Here is a 25,336-nt window from a genome sequence, read left to right on the forward strand (position 1 = left end):
CTCATGCGGCTCTTGATTCATTTTAATGCGGCAATGGTTCACCCAAGAAAATTTAGAAATATATAATTATAATATATTAATAAAAATTGGAATTTCACAGAAAACTGAAGCTTACATGCAATATCGAGTGCTAAAAAGGAAACTTGAGATGGTTTTAGCCCATTTATAGTCGGAATCACAGAAATTCCACGCAGTGGTTTCTTTGAATTTTACAAATAATTTTATACGTGATCCTCAAAAAGCCCGAAGTTGCATCGTAAGTGATTTTCATCTTCGATAGGGTGAAAACGCGGGAAAAACGTTTATGAGTAATAAAAAGAAGTTCCCAGCAAAATCTAAATTCAGACATTCTTTCTCTGTTCTGAAAACCGCTTATTTGAGTGGCATGTCTTCAGATACCTGAAAGCTAATTTGAGAAACAACTGCCAGTTGTCGTGAGAGAAATAATAAATATCCCTTTTTATATTGCTCTATTTTATAAAGAACTATAACATTAAGTAAGATTTTTTATTTTATACGGCATGTGCAATTGTAGACTGATGATTATTTGGCCCACTTGAGATAATGAGTTTGAATATAAGTGCTAGAATATAAGTCATGGAAAGGTAATTTATATCTATGCAATTTTCCATTCAGCAAATGTAATTTTTTAAATCACAATGACGTAGGCTTTTACATCAAGAAAATAAATCTTAAAATTATTTGGAGTTTCAGAATATAATATGCTATTGAATATACCTTTGGTGAACTTCTGGTGACAAAGTAATGAATTTGAAGTAGAATAAATGATAATCAAGCAGTGATATAAAAAGTATTACTCTAATTATAAAGAATTTGTTTCATAATATTGTTTAGCTAAATAATACCATAATAATTGTTTTCAAAATGTGCTTGATTACTTAATTTAAGTTCTGTCGAGTAAACATCTAGATCTGACATTTTCGCGGCTAAGGGTTTAAATTTTAATGTTACTATTATTTTAAGTTTGATCAAGATATTTTGTTTACCAGCAAGAGTAACTGATAACGCTAAAAATATTCTCAGGTATGTTTCAAGCTCCGATACAATTGAAATAAACCATATTCATGAATTATATTAAGAATTTTGACCTTGCAGATGTTAAAAGTTCAGATTATTTCCAATGTGTGTTTTTAAAAATTATTTATTTCCGATAAAATATTAATAGCATTTCTATCATTTGAACATTTTATTATAAAGTTACATGCTGAATTGAATGTTTTGACAGTTACAAACTGAAAATTAGAAATTCGTAAATTAATTTAGTGGCGTTTTGTAACTAGGTGTTTACCAAACAATACCAGCAAAATGTATACCAAATAAAAATTTTAAAATAAAGAACTAGAAAGAAATGAACTTGAGCAACTTGAATATAGTAACAAATGTAAAAGAGTAGTCAAAAATAAATATTTTTCTAAAAATGTTTTGTAGGAATACTACTCGCAAGTTTGTTTAACAGATTACGGCAAAGAACGGAAGCCGAAGCGTTATCTAACCGCTAAAAGGGAACGTTACTTTTGCTTCCACAATATATTCATTTGTCTTAAAATTCTTAGAATTTTTAAATTTACAATTGAGTAGCTCGTACGACGCCGATACAGTCTGATAAACGATTTTGGTACTAAAATGATCTGGCTTTCCTAAAATTATCCATATTTCTATCAATAGTTCGAATTCTACAATCGCTGTGTTTTTTATAGTTCGTAGATTATTTTAAAAATCCATAACAAATAAACTACGATCGATAGCAAACTTTGTATAGTTATAAGCCAAATATTCGTAGATCACATTAGCCTGAATATACGAAGACGAACATATACAAGATGATTATGCATTTTTCAAATGCTTTATAAGAAAAAGCAGTTATTTACATATAAGGCAATTTCATGCACGTCTGTGAGCTTATTGTAAAAAATCTGTAATTAAAGATGTAAACACACTTTTTTCCCTCCCAATGGCCGTACGTTTGTTCGTTGTTCTAAAGGATCCTACCCATTGGTCATTTAGCCATTTTCACCAGAGAGAACGTTGCCAAGGGTGCACCATAGGGGACGGCAGGTAATAAACCAACAGGAAAGAGGACAGAAACTTACAAATATTCCCACATTCTCTGCAATTCGAACTCGGGCTATTGCAGCTTGCTCCGTTTACCACCGTGTAGAGCAAGATGGCGTGGTTTAACTTTTATAGTCATAAGATAAAGATTAGGTGATTTTAATAAGGCAAAGAGAGCGAAGGCTGTCTACGTAAAGAAAGAAATGCTTTTATGGACGATTTTTGAAAAAAATCTGGCTCATATTTATGTTACACTTGGAAATCCATGAAAAACCTCCGTGCAGCCCTCATTTCATCTCTTCGAACCCAGGTCAAACTCTGAATATTAAGCGGTTTTAATCACTTGCCTTCTGGGAAATCTTAAAAGTAAATCTTAAAGTAAAATTAAGACTATTCATATAATTTAGAATGAAAATAATAAAATAGTATTTTAATTTAATTTTTAAAAGTGATTCTGTGTCAGTATGTCTTTTTAAATGGTGTTTTGAAGGCAACAAAAATGTTTCTATACTCGGCCTACTAGGCTATGAAAAACATAATTACGTATTATATCTGAATGCATCAAAATGAAAAACCTTAAAACTAAATCTTTAATTTATCTTAAAAAATTAAATTATAGCAAAACGAGATAATTTACAATGAAAACATACTCTGACGAGCCAAAAAAATAAGACCATCTCCATATATTTTAATGATCACGTATGGATGACGTGGACGTGCATATATTTTAATGATCACGTATGGATGACGTGGACGTGCATATATTTTAATGATCACGTATGGATGACGTGGACGTGCATATATTTTAATGATCACGTATGGATGACGTGGACGTGCATATATTTTAATGATCACGTATGGATGACGTGGACGTGCATATATTTTAATGATCACGTATGGATGACGTGGACGTGCATATATTTTAATGATCACGTATGGATGACGTGGACGTGCAGAGGTATCCGACCACGTTCGGAGCACTTTTTTTAAAAAAAGCAATATACTATTTTTAAAAGCATTTTCTCATTTATTATCTACAGAAATTAATTATGGAATATCAAAATTTAATATATATTATAATTATCCTGCAAAAAATATTAAATTTGTGTAAAATTTTAAGCAAATTTTAAAACAATTTGAAACATTCTATATGAAGAAATATTAAAGTTATATAAAAAAAGTCATACAATAATACATTACATGCTTTTATCTAAAGAATTAAGTAGAATTTTAAGGATATCTTAAATATTAAAAAAAATTCAGAAGTGGAAAATTCTTTTATGAGATTTTCGACAAATTCACGATGTCATTATTTAAATAACAGCCTACAATTTCAAAAATATTTAACATATAAATATTCTGGTATGTCATTCCCTAGAAAACTATATATAGATTAAGCATACAAAGTTTCATAAAAATAAAGTAATAATAATTTGGTTTATCTTGCACCAAGTAAGCAAGTTTTTAGAAAAAATAGATTTTGAGAAAAATGCATTTAAAGTATAAAATGCTATATTTTTATTATTAAATCTTCACCCAGATACCTAAATCTCCCTATGACTATAGGTTATACCTTCACTTTTGTTCAACTTTATCTGTTTTGCTGTTTATATTCAGCCTATTTGTTCTTTTGAGGCAATTTTTACTCTGGGTAGTGAGTGATATTTTGATTTAATTATTCGCTCCATGTCGAGCTTACTAAATCTCTACTGCATATTCACCATGTTGCATACCTATACAATTTAAAATATCTTTCTATTGATACAGCTCGCTGATATTTACAAAAAATGTCTGATCCATCTGGGCACTGACCATGCATTTTGCACTAGAGAAAGTGGGAAAAAATGGAGCAATTACAGCACTTTCCATTCATTGTTCCTGATGCTAACTCCATTATGAAGCTTTTCAATAAAAACATTCGTTAGTGAGCGACGTTGAGCTTTACATCAAGATATTTTTGTATTCCTTTCGATTTTCTAACTCTGGAACGGGATTTCTCAATATGACTTATGCGACCATATTTGGTGACACTACATTAATATCTTTTACGTCACAAATCATTTTAAAAAAACTCTGCGATAAAAAAACATTTGAGTTTTAGTTAACTCGATGGGAATTGCTTTGTTAACATTATTCTCAATTTCCTCCGCAACCCGTTTCATAAATTTGTTCCTTACGCATTTACATTTAGAAAAACGGCTTCGGTTTTTTTTTATCACCTTTTATTATAATTTTAACTATCATTCTTTATTATACTTTTAACTCGAACTTTATTAAAAATAATCAAAGATTAGGATAAATCTAATTGCAGTATGCTAAGTTTCGAATCAAATCAAACTCATATGCTAGCGAGGACATACGCTTTCAACAGATTAATAAAAATATTGCATTTTGTTGGAAATAATTTCATGTTGCTGCACAGATTACAGAGAAGATTCTTTCAATTTCCTCCCTTTGAAAGTCTTTAAATTACATTACAAAGGTAAAAGAAATATTTATGTCCATTTCTAGCTCTTTTCAAACTTTGAATGCTCCCGTTCGGTGATTTAAATGCCAATTTTCAGTTTTTGCGTCTTTATAAAATCCTTAATATCTCGGTTTCTAATTAACGTAGAAACAAAATCAGACTAGGTTTGGAAAGCTAAATAAACAATCTATCCAATGAACGAATAAACCTGCCGTTTTCTGCCAAAATTGGCCTTTTTAACGTGTTCGGTTACTTTAGTGGAAATGGTATTTAACTGCTGTTGGAGAAGGTAAGGAATCATTCTTATTCTTACTCTTGCGAGGAAGGGTTGCTGAATTAAGCGAATTTGATAAAGATCAGATTGTAATGGATTTGGAAGATTTGGAACTGGTAGGTTATTCACGATACGCCATTGCTAATATTTGCAGAGTGGATAAATGACAGTGAAACCAGCAGTAGATGCAAAGGTGTTGGACGCCCACACGTCATCGAAGGAAAATGGCGTCGGAGACTGTTTCACTTGGTACAGCAAAATCAGAGCCACACAGTGGCTCAGCTCAGTGCAAGTCCGAGTGAAAGTGTTTGGAGACACATATTTCAGCAGACATTGTTGGATATGGAACTGCGACTGAGATTTTCGCAGTCGCAGCAGACATCTCACTTCTGTGCATCTGTTGATTAAGCGTTATTATTAACTAAATAACTATATAACTCGCCTACAGTGGATTCTGGAACATCAAGACTCGACCAAGGATGAGTAGAAGACAGTTGTCTGGTCAGATGAATCACAATTTCTCATTCATCTTAGATGGTCGTGTCAGGGTACGCCGTCTTCAAGGCGAACAGGTGCTCCTCGCCCGTACAACAGGACATACACAGGCTGGTGGTGGCGGTATTAAGCTTTGGGGAACGTTCTCATAGGATGCTTTGGGATCCTCAGTTTTGGTAGAAAAGACCATGAAAGCTGCGGGCTATCTGAACATAACTGCGGATCAATTGCACCCTTACATGGCGTATGGTTTCCCAACTAGAAATGGAACCTTCCCACAGGACAATTCCCCATGTCACAAAGTTTGAATTGTGTTGCAGTGTTTCGAGGAACATAAGGATGAATTCCAATTAATATCCTCCTTCACCTAACTCGCCTGATCTTAAGCCGATAGAGCACATTTGAGATGCCATGGAGCGGCAGCTCAGAGCTCGCAACTTTGTGTGGCCACTGCTCAGACATCTAAGAATAAAGAAACTGAGTTCACAGAGAGGATATACACATATTTATATACTTTAGGTGCGGCCAATTGCAACCAAAAAGAGAAGTACATATCTACATGTTATAGCAGTTCCATACACAAAATTTAAAAGTCCTCAGGCTACTCGTTTTAGAGTTATGCGAGATACATACGTACGTACGTACATGCATACAGACGTCACGAAAAAATGTTTTCTGAATCCATTTACAATCCACTTGGGAAAAAGAGACCCTTACACTCTTCGTACATACATATGTCACAAAAACATCTTTTAGATGGATTCGAGAGTGGTCAAAATGGATATTTTCGTTGAAATATTACACCCGAAAATTTTCGCAATTACAATGCTTCCTTTTCTTCGAATAAGGATGTAAAAAGAGGGGGAAAACTCGCACAAAAGAGGATTAACCCATATTAAAATTAACAAAAATTACTTTTTAAAATTTACTTCTATTTAAAAAAAAATAACATCGAGAATAAGTTCATTTGGTTGTTTAAATTAAATCACTATTTAAATCAAAAAAGGACACAGTGTAAATAATACGTGGATCGTACAGAAATGATTGACACAACGGAACTATTACACTACGTGAAGGGAAAACAAGTGAAATAGTCACAAGGGAGGAGTGAGCTACTCAGAATGCATAGATGGAGCTGGCAAGCGAACGGTATAAGTCAACACCCGTCCCCTTCGCCGTCATTATTGAGAGTGTGAACAGCAATGATGGAAGATAATTATCACGGTCAGCGTTGAACAGCGTGGTTCCTATGAAAGGAATGTATACAGGGTAATGAGATCCATCGTCGCATGGTGCCGTTGTGTGGGAACAAAACACCCTCAAGGTGTACTGTATCCCGTTGGTTGGCCAAGTTCAGTAGTGGAGTGGAGACTACAGCCATAGGTGTCAGCGCGGGACGACCAGCAACATCGCATACAGCAGCAATTGTGGCAGCCGTGTCGGATTTGATCATAGCGAACAGGCGCATAACGTTCAACAAGAGGCAGGGCTTCCGCAAGGAACATTGCAGGCGATTGTGCATTGTGATTTGAAGACAAAAAAATGTGAGTGCAAAGTAGGTGGACCTCGGACCTCGAACCAAGACATTAGACTACGGCTTGCTTGATAAGAGGAAGGACGCAGTCATGGGCCAGCATGTTGAATCTTCTGCCGAATTGCATGCAATTGGCCATAAGTGGTGCACCAACACCCCCACAGACTGGTTTACTAAAGCCCTTCGGGATCTTACGGCCAGATGGCAGAAGTGTATTGACATGGACAGGGATTATTTCTAACTGATGTGCTATCAGTTTTTTGTTAATAAATTGTATTCAGCTCTGTAGCAGCATTTGTGTCATTCCCCCCCCCGTTTCCCTGATTTTTATAGACAATTTTGTTGAATGCTTTTAGATTGTGATAAAACCTTTTCCATCGTTTAGCAATAAAAAAACATTTTTTTTTTAGACTGGATCTGATTAAACCGTATGCAGTTAACTGACAGTAGATTGTAAATTTGTTTTACTTGGCTTTTGTTTTTGCCATTTCAAACGCTTGCTTAACAAGATTTTGTGTTTTACATCTTCAGTTTCTTGGGGGGGGGGGGAGAGATGAGGTTTATTTCTGAAACTTTTCAGCCTATCGCAACTAATAAGCTTAAAAGTACTTTAGGTTTTGCCTTAAAATCTGCATTGCAATATCAGACGAATTTTTCCTTTTAATCTTATGATTTTTAGCACCAGGAGCAATTTGCCCAGAAGGGCTATTAATTTCGTTTTACCATTTTGCGGTTATTCACTATAAACCGCGAAACATTTTTAAATTGTTGCTACCATATATTAGAGCCCTGTATTATATTTAAAGAAATTAAATAATAAGGAATCTGCATAAATGCACGTATGTTTCTCGCATTGTGTACCTAGATCAACAATAATACCTATATCCAATCAAATTTTGAATAACGAGCGTCTCCAACCGATTATGGGCATATGGAAGACCAAATTTGGAATCTGGAATTTGTTTTATAATCTGTTTCATATTTTGTAAAGCATTGATGAGTTTTTGATTAAAAAACTCAACGATTTCAAAGCGAGCAATCGTAACACTGCACGGGGAGGGGGGAAAATTGTCTTCAGCGCGGGAGACTGTGTATCGGAAATTTTAAAGATATGCTCTTTTAAATATGTTATGATATTGCTGCTGAATTTAATTTTATGGTTCAAGTGCGAAGAACATGATATTTAATAAGTAAATGTAACTCACTACGTTAATATAAAATCTGAAAAATTTTCAGTTTTTTTTATGGTTTTTAATTCTTGAGATTTTCCATTTCAATTTCGGAAATTTTAAGGTAAACTCTTCGAACATAAATTTACTTTGGACTTCACAGAATTTTTTTTCAAAAATTTTATTTGCTGCCGATAAAAATAGGTGCATTGAGACTTTAAAAGTAAAAAAGAAATTTCACTTACCTTAGGCTATTTCTCGTGGCTGAATTTCGTTCTTTTGTAGGTATGCTTTAAATAAGTACCCCTTACGGTTACTTATATATAATTACCATATTTTCGAAAAATAATATAACAAAAGTTTTACTCATTTCACTGCTTAAAAACTTCTGTAATGCTATGAGTCCTGTCATAATATGCAATTTATTTAAAGCACATATTTTGCAATGCACTTATTATTTACTTATTTCAGAATTCTTTAGATACTTCTTTATTCAAAATTTAGGTGGCTTAAATAAAATCTCACAAATGCCATAGAATACAGTTTATATATAAGGAAAAAATAATCAGTTAATTAATTAATGGAAATAAAACAAAAAAACTGCTTCAGTTGTTTCATTACATATTACAGTTTCCCTTTATATAACCAACAGATACTGTTCTTTACGTTTCATGCATTATTTCTGAACCAAAATAATCCGAAAAGATTTTACTTCAAATTATTTAGGTAACAGATAAGAAAATTGTAGAACTTTCTGGACCCCAAAAGTCAGCTATCATCTTCAGAAATGAAGCAGTAGTCGGGTCCTACTTCCTACTCTTACCAACAGATGGCGTCACGAGATTGTTGCAGCGAAAGCGAGCTAAGTTATAAAATTATAAAGTCCAGTAACGACAAGTCTTTTGACCTGCGTCTTTTGATTACGGGCGAATTTTATCACCGTGCCTTTGAAAGATTTTTAAGTATCGGATTCAGCCTTATTCGGTATATTTTCAAATTTAAAATCACTCACAGGTTCTTTATTGTAAAGACTAGGAAAAAATATCTTACTTAATAATAGCTTCGCAAGATTTAAAAAGAAGAGTCTCTTTTTAGAAAACGAAAATATCTACTTTGTAAGGTTCATTTTAATTTCAAAAATCTTTATTTTGAGTTAAATCCCTTTCCTGTCTATCCTCCTTTTCCCTGCCAAAATGCAAAATTACAGCGTGCGCGATATTCAAATTAGGAACCAAAGTACTTAAAGGAAGTTTTGGAGTGTGAAGTCAGAACGTGTCCTGCCTGCTTGAAGGCGACGTTGCCAACTTTGATTCTCTAGCGATTAGAATTATGCGGCATTGAGTTATTCTTGCTATTAGGCTTGTTTGCGCTGACTTCGTCAAAGTACAGCAAGTTTCTACTCTAGTTAAACTGTATAGCCGTTAAACTATACTTAAATTTCATTAATTTTAAGTTTGTCCATTATCTTTATTTTAAGCCAAAAGTGTGTACTTCTGTAAGGACGAGTTGAAAGAGTAAATTTTATTTAAATTAATTAAAGAGTCCTTTACATGCTTTCCCTGCTTCTGTGGCATAGCGATAATTCGCCACTTGTCTTCCAAAGTGTTGGTCTAGTACTATATACTTCTTAAGCAGGCCAAACTCTGCAACTTGAATCTATTTTCTTCATAGAATTTCCATTAAACGTAACTGAGGTGATGAAACATAACGCACACTCTCTGACGATGCATTAAAATCTAGAAGCTACATTTTTATTCGGTAGAAGTAATTTAGTTAATTGTCAGGATTTAAAACTTCTTTACTATTGTGTTTCTTTTTGTCCCAAATACTCCATTCACATAGAAAAGGAGATAATTTTGTGTACTCATAAGTTGATCCAATAAATACAGCTTATTTAAAATTTTCATAAATATGCCGTAAACAATTCCTGCAATTTTTACACCTGAGTGAATGTTTGATAGTTTCACATGATGTTTTTTCCTTGCGCAGTAAAAATAAGCGACACTGAAGGATACTACTTTCCTGTCTCGCATAGAGTTAATTTTTATGTTTGTTTTTTAGATGTATATGAAAGTCTCAAATTCATTAAGATTGTGTTGATATTCCATACCTACAGGTAATGAGTCGACTAAAAGAGAAGGCGTCATCTGTTTTGGAAAACTATCTTTTTGAATTCTTATCTGAATTAAAATTTTTAATCTAACACTAATCTCTAATTAGTAATACATAATACATAATTACAGTTTTTAATAAATTAAGGTTATTAGATCAGTAGTGTAACGTTAGAATGTTGAGCTGCAAAATATTGGAGTCTGAAAGCATTCTAACATCTAATCGAAATCAGGAATGTAAAATACATACTAATCATTTAATTCTTTTCCTCTAACAAAGTGATACCAGAAATTAATACTCAGAAAACTTTGTATTTTTAGGCATATGCAAATCTCGTATCTGTAAGCAAGATCCTTACGAAGTTTGTAAACAAGATTTTGTGAGAACGGAATTTATGGATAGCGAAGACGAGCTTGATTATATTTGTTTGTAAGTATATTTAACTGTTAACATTATTTGTTAAAAAAGAGCCCAAATATATTTTCACCTGTCCTCAATTCAATCGTGCGAACCACTGTCAGCTATTGAAGACATTATTTTATTCATTATTATCATTTATTAAGTTTTACTTAGTGAACATGAGACTTTTTCGTTTAGTAACACAGCTATTTATGTAAATTAATGATTATTTTTAGCTGAAATATGTAATACAGACAACTGCAAACTTCTCTTATAAATTAGATTACTAAAGGAAATATTAAAAAAAATTGGTATAGAATAGTATTTGGTAATATTTGGATTAGAATCTCTATTCGAACCACGGAAAGCGATTTCCAATCAGTTAAACTGAATGCCTCTGCCGAAAAAATACTGCTATTACACTGGTGAAGGGATAAGTGTGCGTTGTGCTTCTTCACTTCAATTAAGTTTCATGAAAATTTTATGAAGACAGTAGCCACAAGTGAATATTATCGTTTTCTAAAAAAAGAGATTTCTCCAAACAAGACAGCAGTCTATTGCCCAACTATCAGAGACAAGGCACCGGGGAGAAAATTGTAAAATAAATGTTATTTAATTATTTAGAGTTTTTTAAAACTTCATTATGATTTAATTAGTATTAAGTAATTTAATTAAATATTTCAGCATCAGTTATTAGATCATATTAAATTAAATTCTGGCTGAAGATTAAGATATCATCGTACCTTCCCTATATCAGCAAATTTATTTTCTAAAGAAATTTCATTGTGTTCTTTAAGGTCGAAGCTACAAATCTTAATATTCTAAAGATAAACAAACTAATATGAGAGTGAAATGGGAAAAAAAAACTTAAAGCACTACAAATATTTTTTAAGCTAAAACAAAGAGTTTTATCTAAGAGTAAAAGAATAATAATTAAGATGGATCACAAAGAATTTTCAAAATCATATGCATTTAATTAAATCATTGCAATTAAATATTGTAATCCTTACTGATTAGTTCTTAATAAGTAAAGATACATTTACTGGCAGATAGCAGCATATTTTCAATCACAAAACAGAAAGAAGTACCTATCTGATAACTCAACTTTAATAACAATCTATTTCGGGGCAGCTTACAACGATGGCGATGTAATGTGGCGACACGCAGATGGATGGGCAACACACATAACATAACGGCTTAACCTTTCAGAATGGAAGAAATAGGTTGTATTTTAGGTTTATTTAAAAACTTATACAATTATATTTCATTCTCAGAACAATCAACAATAATATTTTGAAAAACAATAATAATTTCCACAGACGCGCAAGCGTTTCTTTTCATTACTAGTTCTCAAAACATTCTCTCCCTTTTTATTATCTTTTTTGCCCCTTTAATGTATAAAAAAAATCATGCAGGATAGTCAAGTTCTACGCTCCCATTTTGGAACTTTCTCTTTCGGTCAAGAACACCCCCAGAAGGGCTGATTGAACAGTTGGGCCCCTTTCCTTTGGAAAAGAAACCTGTTAATTAGAAGCACAATATAGTACAATAATTCCGCCCTCAGCCGGAAGCGGCATCTTGGAGGACACCAGATTAGTCCGTAAATTACATCTCCCACAGTTACATACATGTTAATTAAATGTTGAACAGAATACGTAAATAATTACAAATATATCTGAGTTAAGAACCATGGACAAAAATGAAATTTTGCATTGAAACCAAATGAACGAAATGCGAAAACACACTAAACTGCCCTCAGTTCTACTGGTATCGTAAAAGTCATTAAACAAATGTCCTTTCCGTTCAAAGAAAGTTCAAAAGAAAGGCCTTCTGTCTTAGTTAGAAAAACCTACCGTTGAAAAAAAAATAACTAGCTAAAGGTTTTAACACTTACAGATACTCTTTACAATTTCAAATTTAAATGAAATGCAAATAAAAATACTTAATTATTGATTACTTAAAAACATGAACACACTTAAAAATTCGTGGCACAACAATATTATCTTGTTAACTTCGCTGCATGGGTTATTATATCAAGATCATCTTAGGTATCAATAATCCCTGAAAAACTATATTTTTTAAACTTTTTATTTAGATACTTTGGTGATTACTATGAATGTTTTGCCAAATTCCTGCACTGCGAAACAATAGGACCACTTAGTTATCCTGGACGATACGAAAGCATAGTAAGTCTCCTCAATGATGTTTGTGAGAAAGACACTCTATTTTACAAAAGTGAGTTATATGTTTTCTCTTTTCGTTTACATTAAATACCTAAAAATGTGTAAAAAATGCTAAGCTAAAATACTTCTTGATTTAACACATATAAAATATTACCAGTCAAAGATATTACTCATGTAAATGAGAATTTTAAAACATAAAACATTGTTATAATATATAACTACAAATTATATACTATAACAATGTTATAACAATATCATATTAAAATATTTTTCTAACATAAAACAAACATTGTAGATTTTTTTTATAATAGCTTTAGTCTTTAGCTGTCCTGTTGTCCATTATTTATGTCTCGACAACAACAATGCTTTTGATCGTCACGTATGTACAACAAGCAACATGCGTCATTGTCTTTTGCATCTAACTTCATTCTTGGCATAAGTGACAACTGGTAGCATACGTGAAAAGAGTTACAGATAGCATATGCCAGTCATAAACCGTTTTGGAACCTTTGTGAAATCAGTCAGCCATTATCTACTCGAATATATGCTGTTTTCTACAGGAGATCATCAACAGAGCAACTGCACCATCATTACGATTTTCAGCTTTTGTGCTCTATTGATGGAAACTATCTACCATCCGCTATCAGCGGTACCAGTCAGAAAAGACAAAGATTTACACGCAGCAAAAGTGTTCCATTTGGATACGCAGAAAAGATTATTAAATTATTATTATTACTTCGATTAAAAGTTTTGAAAAAAAAATAGCGGTTTTATTTGTAAACTAGCAGGAATTTACAATATGAAGGCCACTCTGAATCAGTATTTATTTTTGGAGGAAATTTGTGTTGTTATTTTGTTATGTACTGGCCTATCTTTTCGCTTTGCTAAACTTGAAATAAATAGAATTTATAAAATATCCTTTCGTAATGCTGCTGTTAGTTCTACTAAAAAATAAGTCATGGAGGGTGCTATTAAAAGCCGACTATGTCTCGGACTCTTCTCGCGTTACTGTTGTGGCTGAGTTTAGACTATTGACTGGACATGACTGCCTTGGTGCTCATTTGTTTCGTTTAATTTGACTACTTCACCTTATGTGCTTTTGTGTTTTGTGTGATTCTGGAAAAATCATCGACGCTGCTCATCTGAACGTGCGCTTTGCCCTCTGCACTTAAGAAATTGGACTGTATTGTAAAAAAGTATTGGAGAGCTCGTTGCCTAATGATCTGATAGTCAATGGCGGCCAGACATTTGATAAATAACAAAATTTTGTTATGTACTTGTATATCCTAAAATATTATTATTTTAGGTATGGAAAAATTAAGCGCATAAAAACAAGGAGAACTTTAATTTATAATTAAAAGTAAGATCTGTTTATTCCTGCAGGCGACAAAATGCATGATTATTTTGAAGAAGCATATTTCAAAGATAAATATTTAAAAAGGAACACAAAGGTTATCTGATCCTGCTAAAGTAATGAACACAAATTGTCGTTACTTAAGTTAATTAAGTTAAACGAGTAGTATTATAGTTTGGAAAGTTTAACAGAAACTTCTTCTTCCCTTAAAAATCTAAGAATGAAACTTAAGGGAACAAAAGTTTAAAAGAATGCAGAAAACGCAAACGCGTGTTCCTTCATTAAATAAAGTTTTGGGCTTATATTCTGCAGTGTAACTCAATGGTAGCATGTAAAATACAGAACTCAATGGATGAGAACGTGAACTAGAAACTGCTGAGAAAAGAGTTCTTTAAAGAATAAAGATAAACAGGAGTTAGAAGAATTTGGATTATAAACTCAAACCGAGGTAATTTTACAGACGTGGAGCTTCTCCAGATAATCCCCTTCTCAAAACAAACATGTGGTTTGACTATTTTGTGGCTAGAGAGATTTTTGAAATGTGTTTTTCCGCTTAGTAACAGAGGGTAAGTAACAATTTATGAAATTCTGGTTTTTTTGAATATATGATTTACTTCATCTCTACATATAATAAAAGAAAGAGTCTGTGTATTTTCGTTCGTGCTGCGCATAAACTAATAGATCGAGGGCTACGAAATTTGGTATATAGGTGCATCTAAGACAAGAGCTAGTGCACCTCGAAGCGATTTTTTCAAAATTCGAATCAGATTTTTAAAATTTTATCTTTTCGATTTTATCTCATCATTTTCAATAGCTTTATTCTTTTAGAAATGTGGTGTTGGAAACAGTTTTTCATTTAATTGTACACTGGACTGCTGACTGTTGAAAATCAGCACTGTTACCACTTGGAGAAATGAGGGCGATCATTCTGAACAGGTTTTAAATTTAATGTTTCTCTTGGATACTGGACGTTTGTTGAGAGAAGGCAACGGGATGTTGGTTAATTTATTTATTAGGATAATTAATAATTGTAATAAGTGATATTGCTTATTTTACTGTAATTTTGTTATATGTAATACATTTAAAAAAATTGTGGGTTTTTTTCTTTTTTTATCAAGTTGTTCTACAAAGTAAAATTCTGCGCAGTTTTTAAATTTAACGTTTGGTGTTCCCTTCAGGCATTTTCCCGGTACATTTAAAAGCCAGACGAAGGATGGCAGCGTAGCGGCTAGTAGTTGACATAACGAAATTTCAGCGCTCACCTTATTTGGGCAATGAATTTTAAGACACATTGGCAAGGAATATCTAAAAGTTGAAATTGGGAACATTATAATTAAGGATAAAACTATGAATTATTTTAGCACGAGAAAGAAAACGACGTTAAAGTCTATGTCAGACACATGCAGCTTATAATTAATCTGACGAAAGGTTGAAATACCTGTCTAGTTCTTTCAACAAATTTATAATCGCTTGCTTAGTAACAGAAGAGACACATCTATCTGTTGGAACACTCTTAAGTTCATTTGGAGGAGGAAACATCGAGGGCGGGGAATAAAATCTTCTCTTTAGTAAAATGAAAAGATATCAGAGAAGAAGCTAAACTGAAGAGGATTTACTGTAAGCAATACTTTAAGTAGAAAACTCGCTTAACTTCTGTAAGACCAAACTGTTCTCTCTAAAAAGAGAGCAGAGACAATTCCTGCTTCCTGCTGACTACTGGTAGCCACCAAGAATCTCTGCTCTCCGTCAGAGATCACTTGTATGCAATGCTGTTAAAATTAAATTCATTACGTATGATGAGAACGTCAAGGAATCCAGGAACGTCGAGAAATTATATCTAGAGTTAACGAACTAAAAGGCAAGATATATTGAATTAGAAAATTTGTTGAATATTTTATGTTAATTAACCGCTTATTATGATTTAAATCTTAACTATAACTCCTACTTTATGTAGCTCTCATCGTGATGCAAATTAGTTTGAAAAAGTACTTAAATCGAGGGCTTTGATTGTTTTAGTTATAGTGCTCCTGGTAATGACACCTGATGTTTACACGCTGCTATCCAGCTCTGCCAGCGAATATTTCGGCTTTAGCCATTTTGCTAGCTGACGCTAATATAGGTAGCCAATGACATTAAAAATATTAAACCAGCTTTAGTAGGCCAATTTGTAAAGTCTCCAATTACGGAACGTTTAATCTGAAATTTCCGCTTTGTTATTTTAAATACCCGCAAGTTTATTGTTAGAAATTTGCAGGCAACAGTGATTTTGGGGTTGGATTCCTCAAAACAGTTGGTGGATAAACCAATTTTCAGGAAACATCGGTGCAGTTCGACACGGACAGGCTGAAAGAGAAAGAGGTAGAACCCCCCAGCTTTGTTGGTCGCAAATATTATAAGCACATGGTCGAGAAAAATGAAACAACTGAGAACAAAATAACTGAGACTTTCAAGCGCAACTAACTGCTTTGCGAGCGGTACTGAACTTCTGCACCTCTGATAGTGCCTACGTAATTATTCACACGGAGTCCTCATCAAGCCTGAAGGAAATTCAAAGAAATCTGTTCAGAAATCCGATCATAGAGGTATTCAAAAACGTTCGCTGTAAAAGAGATCGAAGCTGCAATGAAAAACCGACTCATATTGGAATATTTAGAAATGTCGTAGGTGAACAGATGTTCAAATTAGCGGCAACAGACATCAGTATTAGCACCCACAATATAAATCTGCCAGCTTCTCATTTAAAGTTCCCACACGTCGAATTCTCTATAATAAATGGCAACGGCGTTCGAACAATGAAGTTACAGGCAGAAGAAGAGTTCCTATTCATTCCAGAATTTGATGCAGTTCTCAAAAGTGACACCCAGAGCTCACACAATCCTTCACTAGGCATGGACCATTTATGAGCTACCTCAGTCAGTTTAGGTTCATGGAAAGTGATCTTTGTAAATGTGGGGAGATTGAAAATCGCGATCATCACGCATTTGATTATCCACTTATTTCTACTACTACTCGCCGCTGAGCAAGCTTCCGACCAGGATATTCTCCAGGCGGGATTTTCATCTACTCATCGGAGTTGATCTACTACCGACCAAACCCTTGCCAAGGGCTGGAATGATAGTACAGATAGCACTATTGTGTTTCTAAAAAAATCCGAGTAAAAAAGGCTCTTGAAGAAGGTACAATTTTTCAGCGAAGAGGAACTATTAAAGTGTTGTTCTACTAATAACCAGAGTAATGCAATGCATATAGTGGAGACAGAGTACACTAATATTTTCTGAACACTAATAGTTGTATATAAGTAAATAATTAAGTCTATTATATTTAAGTATTTATGGAAGTTTCATTCTGCATTTTCATTTCAGCAAGTCTTGTTCATACCCACACCTTCCTCTTCACTATTAATTTACTCAGGCTATTTTACTATTTAACGCATCACTCAGAGTTCCAACTTGTTCCCCTTTTCCACACAGTAATCTGATAATATGCACCAGACACAGCTATGCATGATACCACCGTTAGATTATTATACTTTGCTGTACATCAATATTTGCACATAAATATTTATATGTTAGCTATATTTAAGTATGTATGTTAGTATTATCCTGCATTTTCATTTTAGCTAGTCTGTCATGTATTCACCCTTTGCAGTTCAGTTTTCCTTTATTTATGTCTAATTAAATGTATTGTTCAGTTTTTAATGCACGATATCTTAATGACTTTGCGTATAAGTATTTATAAGACTGTCATCTTTAAATATCTATGTAAGTAGTATCCTGCATTTTCTTTTTAGCAAGTCTTGTATATGTCATCACTATTTATGTTTTTCTTTTTCAAGCCAGTAACAATATATTGTTCTATTTTTATGTATACTTGGTTCAATATACTATGTTCTGTTTCTATGAATACTTATATTTGAATACTCGCATATACTACCTCATATTTGAATTGCTATCATAGAATTATCGATGCAAGCAAGAATAAGCACCTGAACATATAAACAATTTTTCAGATTTTTGTGGCCTTAAAGCCTTAAACTCACGAATTTTTATTTTTATTTTTAAAATCATAAGTACATTAGAAATGGTATCAAATAAAATAGGAAAAATACTAAAAAAAATCTGAACTAAGTTTTTATTCCAAATTTTGAAAAAAATTTTATTAACTTTTACAAAAAAAAATATGATAGGCAAATGTGTAATAACAATTTTATGTAATAATTTATATATTATAAACTTGTTCAAACAATTTTAAACTTGCATCAAAACAACAATAAACATAAATAAAAAATTCGTAAACACAAATAATATCCACTCCCTACACATCAACTCCCAATAATGACCATTACACCGTTAATGGTGCCACCACACTGAAACTTTCAAAACTATATAACGTAAACAATACGTATCTATTTGGTAATGCTATGCAGTAATCTAAAATTTGTGCTTTGGTTTGATTTACATGACTAAATATGAGTATGTTGTCAAATGGCAACTACATGCATTTAAAGGTTAAGGAATATCAGATTTTCTTTTCTATAACTGGCACATTCCAGGTTTAAAGCCTCGGCTGTTTTGAGCCTTTTTTACTTTTAATCAGAGCACATCATCGTTATTTTTACACAAGGCTTAAGCTATTTTTTCGTCATGTGTAGAAAGTTAAAAGCGCACTTTTTTAAAAATTTTATTGTAGTTTTTGAATCTCTAACCTATCGAACACATGAATGATGCATTTTACTTATTATTGACTATTTTTTTTTTCGTTCAGTAAACAATAAAAGGCTTCAAATTAGAACGTTTTATTGCGTAAAAGAATACAAAATTTAAGATATCTATTAAGTTGTTAGAAATATTCTAAGCACTATGCGTAGGTGATCCTCAGAACTTATCAAATGAGAGGATGTATTAGAATTTAAAATAATATTTAAATGCTTTGTGATTGAATTTGTGATGCATATTTAAGTATAAGAAATTTCAGAATAATCCAAATTTTATATTTTATCAGTTGTTGCAAAAGGTCTGCCATGTATAAAGGGCGCCTTAAATGATGGCAAAGGAAACTGCGGAAAGTCTCGAGAAAAGCTGATGGACGCTTATAAAAACTACGTAGAAGGGAAATCTGAAGGAAACGCTGGAATATTCGAAGGAAAAGGGTCTGAAGCAATTTTGCAGCAATTGGATACAATTGAATGTCTGTAAGAAACGTTTTATATTATTTTATATATATAGATAAACATAGTTAATTTGATATTAATTAGTTAGAATGATAAACTCTGTTTGATTGTTTTATCTAATTAATTGTTTAATTTGAATGTTCTTATGAAAATTTCCCTTTTTGGATAATTTGGGGAACCTGAAAGTTTTAAACGTTTAGTTTCGACGTATTCCATCATCGCAATATTTCAAATTATTAATAAATATTATAAAGGAGAATTGTGATGCTCATTCTTTTTTACTTCATGAACTTCCTTTTTTTGTAATGAATGATACTGTTCCGTCTTTTTGGTAGATAGGTGGCGCTCTTGATATGCGCCGATGAAAAATTTTTCACTTGACGCTTGAACATGAAGAATGACGCATGTCATATTTATTTGATGCTTGATTATGTTTCATGGCCGTTATAGGCGGAAGTAATATAAGTAATATAAGTTTATCGTTAATAAATGTTATTTCTATGTTCTGTGAACTCTTGAAATTTTGATTTGAAATTCTAATGCTCTCCCAACCTTGACTCCTGAAACGAAACGATCTTTGAATTTATGACTCATGAAGAGAGACATCACACATTTTTTGGGGTCTGAAACCCGCGAAAAGAGGAATTACCTTTTGAAAGGTAAGACTTTTGATTCATTTGTTCTTGGTATCGATCTTTGAAAACGAAACATAATGGATGATTTAGCAAAAGAGAAAAAGAAACGTGCTATTGTACGTAGTAAAGTTACTACACTTCTAAATAAACTTGAGAAATTATTATCGAAAGAATTAAGTAAAGAACATCTAGAAGATTTAAATTCATCATATGAATTGTTAATTGAATACCATGAGAAACTTAAAACTCTTGACTCAAAGATCGATGCTCTCATAATTGATGAAAAAGAATATGATAACGAACTACTTATATGTGAAGAGTATGATGAAAAAATTATAACGTTTAAAGCTAAGATTGTTAGTAAAGTAAAGAAAATTAACAGTAATGAAGTTGTTGAAAGAAGTATAATTACAATTAGTAATGATATTAGTAGTACTCTGAATGGTAATAATGTTGTTACAAGTAGTGCTTCAGTAAAGTTACCTAAATTAAATATTGAAAAATTTGCTGGTGATCCCAGTAAATGGCTCGAATTCTTTAATTCGTATGATAATGCTATTTATTCTAATCCAAGTTTATCTAAAATAGATAAGTTTACATATTTGAAAAGTTTATTATCTGGTTCAGCATATAATTGTGTTTCTGGTTATGCTTTATCTGAAGAAAATTATGATCTATGCATTAAAAGTTTAGAAGAGAGGTTTGGTCGTAAAGATGTTATTATATCAAAATTCATGCAGATGTTGTTACAGTTAGAACCAGTTAAAAGTTCTTCAAATGTTTTTGAGTTAAGAAAGCTCTATAATCAGTTACAAATCTGCGTTAGAAATTTAAGTAGTTTAGATGTTACTAGCGGTTCATACGGACAGTTATTGAACCCAGTAATTCTTAAATTGTTACCTGAAGATTTAGCTCTTGAATTCCATAGAAAAAGAACATCTAACCAAAATATAGAAGTAAGTGAATTAATAGAATTCATTAAAATCGAAACTGAATGCCGAGAAGCAAGTATTTTTGATTAATAGCTCAAAAGGTAATAAATACACAGGGGTTAATCCTTAACAAGGGTTAAAAAATTATAAAGTCAAATCACAAGCTTCTGCTTTTAACACATCGGTAAAAATGTTTTGCATATTCTGCAAATCAAACGAACATACATCTGCCGGATGTTTGAAATTTTCCGACGAACAAAAACGAAACAAATTAAAACGGGAAGGTCGCTGTTACAGATGCTTTCTAAAACATTTGTCATCGAACTGTCGGTCAAAAATACAACCATGCGAAAATTGTAACGAGAAAAATCATAATAAACTTTTCTGCCGTTTGAAATCGAAAGAAATGGAAGATGTTAACTCCGCAGATACGCAAAATAAAACTTTAGTATCTACTTCCCACTGTATAAAACCTGAAAATAGTGTGCTCTTACAGACATGTTCTGTTATTGCTCAAAGCAAAAATAAATCGAGAATCGTAAGATTATTAATTGATTCAGGTAGTGAACGAAACTTCATCACCCACAAGTTAGCGCGCGATTTAGAATTGCAAGTCATTAGAAAAGAATTTCTAACAATTTATTCGTTTGGAAATCAGCGCGGTAACTCGCAAGAATTTGATGTATATAGTCTAAAAATAAAAAATAAAAACGATGATCGCTGCCATGTTGTAGAAGCTATAGGGATAGAATTAATATCATCAATAGAATTCCAGGCGCCATCAACATGTCAAAACATTAAAGAATTTATGACTAAAAAGGGTTTGGAACTTTCGGATACAAGTCCCGTTAATGAGAACATAAATATTCTGCTTGGCGCGGAGCATTTCTGGTATATACAAACAGGAAGTAATTCAATGATAAATGATGGTTTGTTTATAATACCGACCATATTTGGATACACAGTGATGGGTAAAATAAAAAATAATAATACTCGAATTAATGCGTTGTTTTTATCTGCCGTTGAAGGAAACACATTTGATTTGCAGTCATTTTGGAAATTGGATTCGATAGGAATTGAAAATGAAAACAAAACATTTTCGGAAACTGATTTGGATACTACTAAGCATTTTAACGACAGTTTAAAATTTAATAACGGCAGGTACGAAACAAAACTCTTTTGGAAGGACAATAAATCACAACTCGCTGATAATTTTTTCGTTGCTAAACAACGATTTCTAGGACTAAAGCATAAATTAAAGGGAAATGATTTCCTATATAATGAATATGATAATATAATTAGAGAACAAGTTGAAAGGGGGATTGTTGAACAATGTAAGTTTGTTGAAAATGAACCTAACTGTTATTATATGCCTCATAGGCCCGTTATACGTGAAGGAAAAGTAACAACAAGAATAAGAATAGTTTATGATGCCTCTTCTAAGTCTGAAGGAGCTAAATCGTTAAATGAATGTTTGATATCAGGCCCTAATTTAAATCCTAACTTGTTGGATATAATTTTAAAATTTCGCGTACATAAAGTTGCATTTTGTGCAGACATAGAGAAGGCTTTTCACCAAATTCAAATTGATAGTGAAGATAGAAATTTTTTAAGGTTCTTGTGGTTTGACCATTCTTACGACGATAGTGACAATAGTTTAGGCTTTAAGGTTTTCCGAATGTGCCGAGTGCCGTTTGGAATGACAAGTCCGTTTATTTTGTCCGCCACTACCAAACATCATATTAAGGGTTATGAAAAGAAATATAGCAAAGCTGTTGACATGTTAAATAAGTTCTTATATGTTGATGACCTTCCTTATCCATGGAGCAGACTCCGTTGAAGAAGTTTTCTCATTATCAACTGATGCAGTTAAAATTCTTCAAGACGCTGGTATGAACTTAAGAAAATTTGAATCAAATTCCGTATCTTTAAAAAATCATTGGCAAGATATTGGTTTAATTAATAAGGAAGATAATTTGGATATGAAAACGTTAAAGGTGCTGGGAATAATTTGGGATTTGGATGAGGACACATTGAAATTAGATGTACAAGAACTTTTACAGCCATTTGACAGGAAACACGTTACAAAGCGAAAGGTATTACAGATTGTGGCAAAAATTTATGACCCAGTTGGATTCATTGCGCCCTTTGTTATCAGAATAAAATTCTTATTACAAGAGTTATGGGAATTGGGTATTGATTGGGACACAATTTTGCCCAGTTATTTGAGTGAAAAATTTAAAACTTGGTACTTTGAAATTGAAGTTATTCTCAACTTGTGTATTCCTAGGAAATACATATTAAATGATGAATGTGTAAATTTCGATAAAATAGAGCTTTTTGTCTTTTGTGACGCCAGCCTCAAGAGATATGGAGCTGTTGCATATTTTCGTGATCCTGATTCTTGCTGTACGTCTTTTGTTCTTTCAAAGAGCCGTGTATCCTCGCTTAAAAAATTAACCTTGCCTCGTTTAGAACTTATGGGAGCATTATTGCCGCAAGAATAGTTAAATATTTAAGGAAATTATTTAATATCCAAGAAGATAATGTATTTTGTTTTAGTGACTCTAAAATTGTTCTTCACTGGATCAGGGGTACAGCTGATAAATGGAAACCCTTTGTTGCTAATCGTGTACGTGAAATACAAGATGTTGTATCACCTTCGCAATGGAAATACTGCAAGGGAAATGACAATCCGGCTGACATAGTTTCACGTGGATTAAGAGCTTCTGATCTAGTGGAAAATAAACTTTGGCTCAATGGACCAGTGTGGTTAAAAGAGAAAAATGTACCTTCATCATCTTTTGATCCTTTGATCGAGCCTATGGTGGAAGAGGTACAGGTAGAACAGCGTCAAACTACTGTATGTTCTGTTATTAGCCAAGAGGCTGAATTTGAATTGACATCCATTCATCCTGGAAAAAATTGAAACGCGTAACTGCATGTTGTTTAAGATTCTGCCACAATATTAAACCTATATCTTTAAAACTCAAGGGTTTTTTAACAGTTCAAGAATTGGATAAGGCAAGCAATTTGATTTTTAAAATCATACAAAATTCCGAATTTAGAGAAGAAATTAGACTTTTGAAAGCAGGGAAGAAATTGAATCTCAGCAGTAAAATCTTGAAATTAAATCCATTTCTTGATAGAGAAGAAATCCTTAGAGTCGGTGGTAGACTCTGTAACTCGAATCTTTCAGAAAACACAAAGTATCCAATCATTCTTCCCAAAAGTCACCAAGTTACTGAATTGATAGTCAAACACTTTCACGAAGTAAACCTTCACGGAGGAGCCACATTAACATTATCTGCTCTGCGACAGAAATATTGGATCGTTAATGGCCGAGAAATTGTAAGAAAAATAATTTGGAAATGTATAAAATGTTTTAAAAATCGAACAAGCACATCCAGTCAGATAATGGGCGACCTACCTGCTTCTCGCGTATTGCCGGATAGAACATTCTCGAATACAGGACTAGATTTTGCAGGCCCCTTTTTAATTAAAGCTAGGAAAGGAAGAGGAGGAACGAGATATAAATGTTACGTTTGCCTTTACATATGCTTCACCACAAAGGCCATTCACCTAGAAGTAGTCAGTGATCTAACAACTGAAGCATTCCTAGCATCTCTGAAAAGATTTGTGTCACGCAGAGGAAAACCCAAGAAAATCTTTTCAGATAGAGGAACCAACTTTGTTGGGGCTGATCGAGAATTAAGAAGATACAAAGCTACACTTTCCTCTGAAGAAGCATTTCAAAACTACCTGAGCGGTGAAAATATTCAATGGATCTTCAATCCTCCTGCTGCCCCTCACTTTGGAGGCCTTTGGGAGGCTGGAGTGAAACAAATGAAGATTCACTTAAAGCGAACTATTGGGACCCAGGTTCTGACATACGAAGAATTTCACACCTTAATTACACAAATCGAGGCGTGTTTGAATTCCAGGCCAATAGTTTCCATCTCATCTGACCCTGAAGATTTTAATCCTTTAACACCTGGACATTTCCTAATTGGGACTACATTAAGAGCAATTCCTGAACCTGATCTTACAAATAATAAGCTAACCCCTGCTGAAAGATGGAAATTGACACAGCAAATTTTCCAGAACTTTTGGAAACGTTGGTCTAGAGATTATCTTTCACAATTACAAAGGCGTACCAAATGGTTGAGGGATAAACCAAATTTAGCCCTCAATGACTTAGTCTTGATAAAGGACGAAAATTTGCCTCCATTAAAGTGGCGACTTGGACGAGTAATTGAACTATATCCTGGTGCTGATGGAAAAGTTCGTGTTGTGAAACTAAAAACTTTATTGGGCGAAATGAAGCGTCCTATACATAAACTTTCCCGCTTACCATTGAGTGAATAAGACTCTAAAAAAAAATCATTAATTGTATATTCATAATTTGTGTCTTTACTGTTATTAATTCAATTATGTTTCAGATTCAGAGAATGGACCACAATGGTGGATTATCGTAATTTAGCAGTTTCATTATTTTGTTTTCCTTCTAGAGATTGTAAGTATGTTTTATTTGTAAAA

At 32.9% G+C, this 25,336-nt stretch overlaps 1 protein-coding gene across 4 annotated transcripts in view; it reads left to right on the forward strand.

Moving 5' to 3' along the window:
• Positions 1–25,336, forward strand: part of LOC118191146 (uncharacterized) — a 28,018-nt gene that overhangs the window by 296 nt on the left and 2,386 nt on the right. Inside the window, exons 2-5 of one of the 4 annotated variants that reach the window (XM_085814022.1) lie at positions 10,445–10,553; positions 12,619–12,758; positions 19,062–19,251; positions 25,240–25,313. In XM_085814022.1, coding sequence (XP_085670148.1) covers positions 10,445–10,553; positions 12,619–12,758; positions 19,062–19,251; positions 25,240–25,313 — 513 coding nt within the window. Of the gene's footprint in view, positions 1–8,904; positions 9,128–10,444; positions 10,554–12,618; positions 12,759–19,061; positions 19,252–25,239; positions 25,314–25,336 lie in introns of those variants that run through there. The other 3 variants (XM_035361954.2, XM_035361953.2, XM_035361952.2) reach the window with 3 other exon arrangements.

Source organism: Stegodyphus dumicola, chromosome 3 (assembly GCF_044657685.1).
Source record: "Stegodyphus dumicola isolate Sdum_Otavi_A_Nest chromosome 3, ASM4465768v1".
In the NCBI taxonomy this organism is placed as follows: domain Eukaryota; kingdom Metazoa; phylum Arthropoda; class Arachnida; order Araneae; family Eresidae; genus Stegodyphus; species Stegodyphus dumicola.